The 8,115-nt window shown below is 43.5% G+C and overlaps 1 protein-coding gene across 1 annotated transcript; it reads left to right on the top strand.

Moving 5' to 3' along the window:
* Positions 1-5,078: 5,078 nt before the first annotated feature.
* On the top strand, positions 5,079-7,441 carry LOC136539202 (uncharacterized). The gene is made up of 3 exons (XM_066531137.1): positions 5,079-6,197; positions 6,292-6,393; positions 6,942-7,441. The coding sequence occupies exons 1-3, from the start codon at positions 5,139-5,141 to the stop codon at positions 7,050-7,052; spliced, it is 1,272 nt and encodes a 423-aa protein (XP_066387234.1). The 5' UTR covers positions 5,079-5,138; the 3' UTR covers positions 7,053-7,441.
* Positions 7,442-8,115: the final 674 nt, after the last annotated feature.

Here is an 8,115-nt window from a genome sequence, read left to right as displayed (position 1 = left end):
AGAGTGCCTCATCCATTGCATCAACGGGATGCACTTCGGGCATTCAGTGCCACCGCTGCCATGGCATTGGCCAGGGTGCTGCGACATCGTCTTTTGGTCTGATGAACCGTGTATCGTGTTTGGGCCCATTAGGGGGCATGTCCAGGGTAGGCGACGACCTTAAGACCTTTATAAACATACATCGCCACTGTCATTAGGTTTTGGGTTTTGCTTAGATTAATCTAGTCAAGAACAGTTTCGTCGTTCATCGGTTTGTGAGACCCCAACTTCGTGAGATTAATCATTCGTCTGCAATTTGGTTGCTTTCTTTCTTGTTCTTGCTTGTGTTCTTCGTTGCGTAGGCAAGGATTAGCCTTTTTGGAGAGGTCAACCGGATACGTGTCTCGGTTGATAACCAGAGGAGTTGTGGTACTAAGACTTGCAGGGTTCGATCTTTCAATCTGAAGGCAGATCAGTGTGTCATTCTCCGCCACAACGATAGTTACCTGTACCTGACTGGAAGATCGGGAATCCCCGTTCCCATTAGGATAGGCTCTAGTCGACTCTGATTGCGCCGGTCGGAGAAGAGCAGTGAGTAGGGTTTTCTGCGAACCCTTGGTCGGAGACGCGGGGTCGGAGTCGGAAATAGTGCTTGGGTCAGGCCTTCCGATCGGAGAGGCCGTCCGGAGACGGCTGGAGTCCGTAGTGAGCGCTCCGATCGGAGAGGTGGGCCGAAGTAGTCAACGAGCGGGCGCTGTTCTTCTTTGGCCAGACCTTCCGGTCAGTGACTGGACCGCCCTTTCGGCCTGTTGTTTTAGACTCTTGGACCGGTCCATGAGTTGTGTGATGTCTGCTTGGGCCAAGCCTAGGCGTGGAAGCCGGTCCCCGAGGGACCTCGGGTTTATGAACCCGACAGATGGACTAAACTAAACCTTAATCCTAGATATGGTTTAACAAAAACTAATAGAGGCTAATTGATGAGTAGAGTTCATTAGAAAAAAGAAAATTTTAATTAGTTCACATTTAGCCTATTATGCACATATATACCTGAACAGAACATAACTTTGGATTCAACAAACTATTATGTTCTACCATTTTAAATAGCATAGATCGGGGATCAGACTAAATTTTACTGAAAAAAAATTTAAGTCTCATTTTCCATCAACAACTCCATCTCACTTTTTCTCGAGAAATTATTGCATACAGCTGCTACATCATTTTGCTCTACCGAAAAAAAGGGGCCACATGCTTCATTGCTTTGAAAGTCTGTTGGCCCGTGCCCATTCAACTTGTGTAAACGCCTACTGAAAATGACGTGAAAACCTAAAAAACAAACTACATTCGCCGTTGCCGAGGATCGAACCCGGTTCACCCGCGTGACAGGCGGGAGTACCCACCACTATACTACAACGACTTTTTATGTCTTTTGAAAAGTTTATTTAGCTTTTTCGTTTTTAGTAGGCCTCACCTAACTGCTGAAGCCAAAGTAGTACGGGAAGATGATGCCAAGGCCAGTCGGTGGGAGGGTTCAAGGTCTGAAATCTTTACCGATGTGCTGTGTGTGTCAATGTTGATTTTCCTAATGATTAGAAATGCAAAGCGGGTTGTTCGTGAATTGCAAATAAGTTTCTTTTTTTGCGAGTCAAAAATTAACATATCTGTGTGCTCACGAACAACCCGTCTAGCATCTAAGTAACTCTTGTTAAAGACTCATAATACATTGTTACGATGATGATTCATTAGTACGGAAAATAGACTGTATGATGCTGAGCTTACCGTGAATTGCATTTTTGATAGGCCAGCAAATCAACACTATTTTATTATTTTTTTGATTGGGCCACACTATTTTATAGTATCATAGAAATAACTCAGTTGTGTTAGGGCAAACAACTGCAAATTTGAATGATTTACCAGGGTGCACTTAGGATAAGCAAGGCCTTGTGTCTTCGTACATTTAATTTTTTATTGGTCTTCTTTTATCTAGAGTTTGGTTTTGCGACAATAATAGTGCATTCAAATAAGCAGCATGTTCGGCTGGGCTTATACGATCGTGGATTATAAGCTGGAACAGTATTTTTCTTTCACACCAAACCAGCCAAACCAGCTAGCAATAAATAATCCACGATCGTTTACGACGAAACGAAGATCTATCCGTCTATCAAGGGCAGAGCTTGAAAATATTCATAAGGGAACCAACTACTAATTACTCCCTCCGTTCCAAATTATAAGTCGTTTTAACTTTTTTGATACATCTATTTTACTATGCATCTAGTGGAGAGACCAAATTAAAATCTAAGTATCAAATTATTTTTTGATTCTTCATAGCAAAATGGATGTACCAAAAAAATCAAAGCGACTTATAATTTAGAACGGAACAACTAATAAACTAGTAGGGAGACCAAATTAAAATCTAAGTAGCAAATTATTTTTTTGGACTTTTGTGTTAGCGAATGACTTACGAGAGTATTTTTTTTATTTGTTGGTTCTTTTTAGAGGTGATAGTTAGGTCCTATTTGGTTCCTAGGATCTAAAATTTAGCTATTAAACTTTAGACCATTTCAGCTCTTGAGGCTCCAAACGCGAGGTCTGAAGTGTGGTCTAAAGTTTAGCGAACCTTATAGAACACAAGTAAGATAAAATGGTACAAAGTTTTAGTCAATAACTTTAGCCAACTACTTTAGGCCATAGGATCCAAATAGAGTCTTTGGATATGGTGGTTTTGACATATTCTTCGGGTCTATTCTAGGTCTGGTTTCTCGAATACTCTATTCTAGTGGTAAAGAATTCTAAACTTGTATTTGTTAGATGTTTCTTTCTATTGATGTTCTTTTAGTGGGTAGTAGATCTTGTTACAGTGATGAGTGCCTTTTGCAATATTCAAAGTCGTTTTGTGTTGGGTGGTTGCAGATGTCCCCATTCCCTTGTGCCTTTTCTATGAGATTTTTAAGCTCCGGAGGATGCAGACGTGGAACAAAAAAGATGACTAGATTAGTTTTTGATACTATTATTTTTAGAGGTCTTTTGGTGCAAGTTATTTAACCTTTATACTACAAATGCCAAGTTGTTTAGCCTTTGTACTAGCCATTATTTCTGAGTATCTTTATTAAAAAGAGAATAAAAAAGTTTACATCCTTGCCCCTGCTTACCATCGTTTGCAAATCACAAGGCAATATAATAATTAGAAAAAAAGTGAGTTTCGTTTGCAATCTTACCTTCGTTTTTAATATACTCCGTGTAGCTTAAGGTCTTGTTTCTTTTACTTAAGCTCTTGGAGGTGGATACATGAGACATAGCCGGTGAAAAGTGGATGATTTTTTTTTTACTTTTAATCCTTTTTATTCAATATTTTAATAATAATTGCTCATAAAACAATTTGCGGTTTTGATCCTTTTGGTCACACCAGTGCCGTTGGTGCGACTAAATAATGTTGTCGCGCCTCATGCATTAGCGCGGCAACATCCACCACGTTACACGGCGTTTCTGACGTGAAAAATGCTGTTACATCACTCCCACTGGCGTGACAGTATTGTTCTGTCGCGCCACCAGGAGTGGCGTGACCAGACCAAACATTTGAAAAATCATAACTCTTTGATACGACGTCGGATGAAGATAAAATTTATATAAAAATTGTAGCACTCAATGAGATATATAGCTTTATAGTTTTGAGTTTTTTTATTTAAAGGCGTTAAGATGCTCAAAAAAATAATATAAAATTTCAGGAACATAATAACCACTACAAGTGCTCGTCGCATTAGACAAATAATATATTTTCCGTATGGTGTCAAATGAAAATACTTTTTACATAAAAATTATAGCTCTCAATGAGATTTATAAGTTTATAGTTTTTAGTTTTCACATTTGGAGTGGCTAAAGATGCTCAAAAAAATAATATAAAATTTTAGTAGTATAATAATCGCGTACTAGTGCTTATCGTAATAAAAAAATAATATCATTTTGGTATCATGTCAAATAAAGGCACTTTTTATATCAAAGTTGGAGTTCTCACTGAGATCTACAACTTTTATTTAAAAAGTATTTTTATGTGACATCAAATAAGAAATATACGATTTTTTTGAAAAGATAAAATTTGATACACGATTAATATGCTGCTAAAACTTTTTATAAGTTTTTAGAGTACGTTAACAATCTCAAATATAAAAACTCAAAACTATAAACTTGTAGATCTCACTAGGGCTACAACTTTGATATAAAATATATCTTTATTTGACACCATACAAAAATAATATTATTTTTCTAATAAAACAAGCGCCAGTACGTGATTATAATGTTACCGAAATTTTATATTATTTTTTAGTGCATCTTAACGATCTCAAATGTAAAAACTTAAAACTACAAAGTTGTGATCTAATTGAGAGCTACAATTTTTATGTAAAAAGTATCTTAATTTGACAACAAACAAAAAGTATATTATTTTTCTAATGCGACCCAAGCACTTGTACGCGGTTATTATACTTCTAAAATTTTATATTAATTTTTAAGCATCTTAACGTCATCAAATGAAAAAAACTCAAAACTACAAATGTGTAGATCTCATCGAGGGCTATATTTTTCGTGTAAATTTCATCTTCATCCAATATTGTATAAAAAACTTATGATTTTTTAAAGGCTTGGTCTTGTCACATCATTTTCAGTGCCGTGACAAAATAATTCTGTCACGTTAGCGGGAGTAGCGTGACAACGTTTTTCACGTCGAAAATGCCGTTTAACATGGCAAATGTTGCCACGCCGATGCATATGACACGACAACATTATTTAGTCGTGCATGCGGACGCGAACCAAAGCATCAGATCCTTTAAGAGTGATTATTATTAAAATATTAAATAAAAAAGAATAAAAAAAATTCTCCACAAGTGGATGGGTCTGAGATGCACGTGTCGACAGTCTCGCTTGCAGGTTCGTAGCGGTTCTGATCATTACCATCGGACACCGGCACGAATCTTACAGGCAGATGCACGCGTGCCGGGATGTGTCATGTGTCGGTCAGAAAGAATTACGCCCCGCACTTACTTTCCAATTCCTGTTTATATTTACAGCAAAAAAAAAACAAAAAACAAACAAAGCAACGTCGAAACGGAACGTCTCCGAGCGCCCCCGAGCAGGCCGGTGACCATCCAAGAATCCCAAGAACCCAAATCGCCATGGCCATGGCACCGGAGCCCTTCTTCTTCACTCCGCCGCCCGCGCCGCGGCACCTCGCCGAGCTCCGCATCGACCCGGGGCACTACGCTGTCGCCTTCTCCGCGCCCTGCGCCGCCGACGCGGGGCGCAAGCGCCGCTGCCTCCTCCCGGCCTCCTCCGTGCGCAAGAGGATGCTGCTCGAGCTGCCCCCCTTCGACCCCGCGCCGAACACACCGTCGCCTCCGCCGACGCCCCCGCCCCCGCCCACCACACCGACGGCGTCGCGCGCCGCGGAGTTCTCGTTCGAGCCGGGACTCCGCCCGCGCCACCCGACCTCCGCGGGAAACATGTTCGCGTTCGCCGAGAACGCGACGGGGACGCCGGGGGGCTCCTCGGCCAGCAGCGCGGGGAACATGTTCGCGTTCTTGGCTGCGCCGGAACGGCCCGACACGCCCACGGGTCCCACCTCCAGGGGCGGCTTCGTGTTCGCGGCTTCGCCGGAGGGGCCGCTGACGCCCACCTCCAGGGGCTCCAACACCAGCAGCCTCACGTTCTTGGCTTCGCCGAAGCAGCCGCTGACGCCCATGGGCTCCACTGCCAGCGGCTGCGAGGCGTCCTTGATGCCCACCGGCAGCGGCGCAGCCGCGTCCCTCCACTCCGCGAAGACGGCGCGCACGGGCGCCACCGGAAGCGTCGGGTTCGAATTCTTCCCTTCGTCGGGGCCGGCGTGCGCGAAACTAGGCTCTCCATCTTCCGCGGTGGACAAGGAGACGACGCTTCCCCCCGTGGGCCTCAGAACGCCGTCGTTCGTCTTCTCGGCGTCGCGGTCGCTGCCTCCGCCGCGGAGTGGGAGCAGGAAGCGACCGCGGCCCAACCTCCACATCGAGACGAACCCTTGTCGCATGAGTCCGCGACACTGGGAGGAAGATACGCCGCCGCCGCAACAGCAGCAGCTCACCCCGTCGCCGCAGAAGCTCGCCAAGACGAACTCCACCGTCAACCCCGAGGCCTCCCGCTCGTCTATCATGTCGGAGCCGTGCTGTGCGTTCTTCGCATCGCCGGGAAAGGCGGTCAAGCAGGTACGCCGACGCCGTGCTTGCACTTCTTGATTTCTCTTCTTGCTGCCGTTGCTTTCTTGTGCTCACCTCTAATGTGTTGATTTGATCGCCGCAGGAAGCCAAGAAAGCCTCCAGCGAGGCATCCCGCTCGCCAGCCGGGTCACGCTGCACGTCGCCGGAGACGAGGACTTCCTCGCCAGAAAAGCCGAGAAAGCCGGTACAGCCTTCCTTACTGTTCGGGGATTCCATCATTTTGCTTGCATTCTTTAGATTCAAGGATAGAACTTAACTTGGATGCTTTGCTTGTGCAATTATGTGTATACACTTAAAAAAAGCAATTTCCTGCTTATCCATCGGTTGAGTGGATAGATGCTTTGTGAAGCTGATCTGCTTTGTGTGAATTCAGTGTTCATAATCCTGTGCCAAATTATGTGAAGCTTATGGTCTATTTTATGTGAATCCAGTGCTAATAATCCTGTGCCAAATTACCTGTATGGTCTTCTTTATGTGAATTCGATGCTGATAATCCTGTGCCAAATTAGCTGAACCTTATGGTCTCCTTTAATCCTTCATTATGTGAATTAAGTGCTATAGTCCTGTGCCAAATATCTTCCATGAAATTCCAATGGCATGATTCTTGAAACGAATTTCCAATTTAAAGTCTTCTGCACATCCAGGGAATTGAATGGGATGCTTAGCTTCTTTGGACTGCATGCATTTTGGTATTCTGTCAGCACTTCCTTAATGAAACCTGGATCTGTACAGGAGCAAGAGGTGGAAGTGTCCAGCGCGGTCTGCTCCGGAGCCGAGCTGGTGCTGCGCGTGACCTGCAAGTGCGGCGTCCACAAGGAGTTTAGCTTCGACCACCGTGTCTGATCAACTAGCTCCTATCCATCCTCATTGTCGGTTTTCGGGTTTTGCCTTGCAATTCACCGGAGTCTTAGGACAAGGTTAACTGCACTGAATTTTGAACCATACGGGCTCACTTAGAAACGAGTTTAAGTCTTTGAAGAGCTGTAAGAACGTAGAAATTAAACGAGTTTAGCTCCGGCACTGAATTTTTCTTTCTAGAGTTCTGGCTTCATTTCTCCCCTGAACTCGGCAACAATGGATCGCACTTGTCTTTCGTCCAAATGTTTGATGTTTCTAAGCTTGTGGTACAATGTTTCTTGGTTGATTTGGCCTTTTAATCGTGAGCTTGTGGTACATGCTCATTTGGACGATTGGCAGAGTAACTGAGTAAGATACTGCTGTCTGCTGACATGTTCTGTTGTGTGAACGGACCATAGACTCGGCCAGTGTGATGTCTGAACTGAATGATGGTTCTGAATATCTGCACTTCCTTGCTTCCAGCGTATAGCGATGATGATTTTAGCCCCTTTTGGAGCGCTGCACACGAACAGCCGTGGGTGTGTGAGATTAAGGTGATCTCACACGATGAAGTGGTGTCTGCATGAGTTTCTGATCGGCCGTTTGTCATTTCGGGATGGAATTGCTTAGCACGTTAGATCCAAACTTCGAAAAAACACGTCTAAAGGATAAGATATGAGGTGGATAGTATTTCATTGGATGAGAATTCCTTCATCCTTTTACAGTATATATTTAATTTAATTGACAGAGGAGCATTTCTCAATTTCTTTGCTCTTTTATAGTACAGATATAGATAGATAACAACCATCAACTATGGGCGAAGCTAGCTAGGTAGCATCGTAGTCCAAAGACCACTCTGAAATTTGGTTCAAAGTTAAACTATAGTAGATGAGCTGTCTAAAATTATAAAAAATATATATGGACCACCCTTTAAATTGGTTTTTACATCTAAGGATCGTCAGCTCTGGTTCCAAGGCGCTGTAGCATGCCTTGGGTAGCACGAAGCTCTTTTTCTCTCTTTTCCAAATCACCGTGGATCTATGAGAGGCTACAATTTGTTGCTCCTCCG

The sequence above is a fragment of the Miscanthus floridulus genome, chromosome 2, assembly GCF_019320115.1.
Source record: "Miscanthus floridulus cultivar M001 chromosome 2, ASM1932011v1, whole genome shotgun sequence".
Classification (NCBI taxonomy): Eukaryota; Viridiplantae; Streptophyta; class Magnoliopsida; order Poales; family Poaceae; genus Miscanthus; species Miscanthus floridulus.
This window is presented reverse-complemented; position numbering and strand designations above follow the sequence as displayed.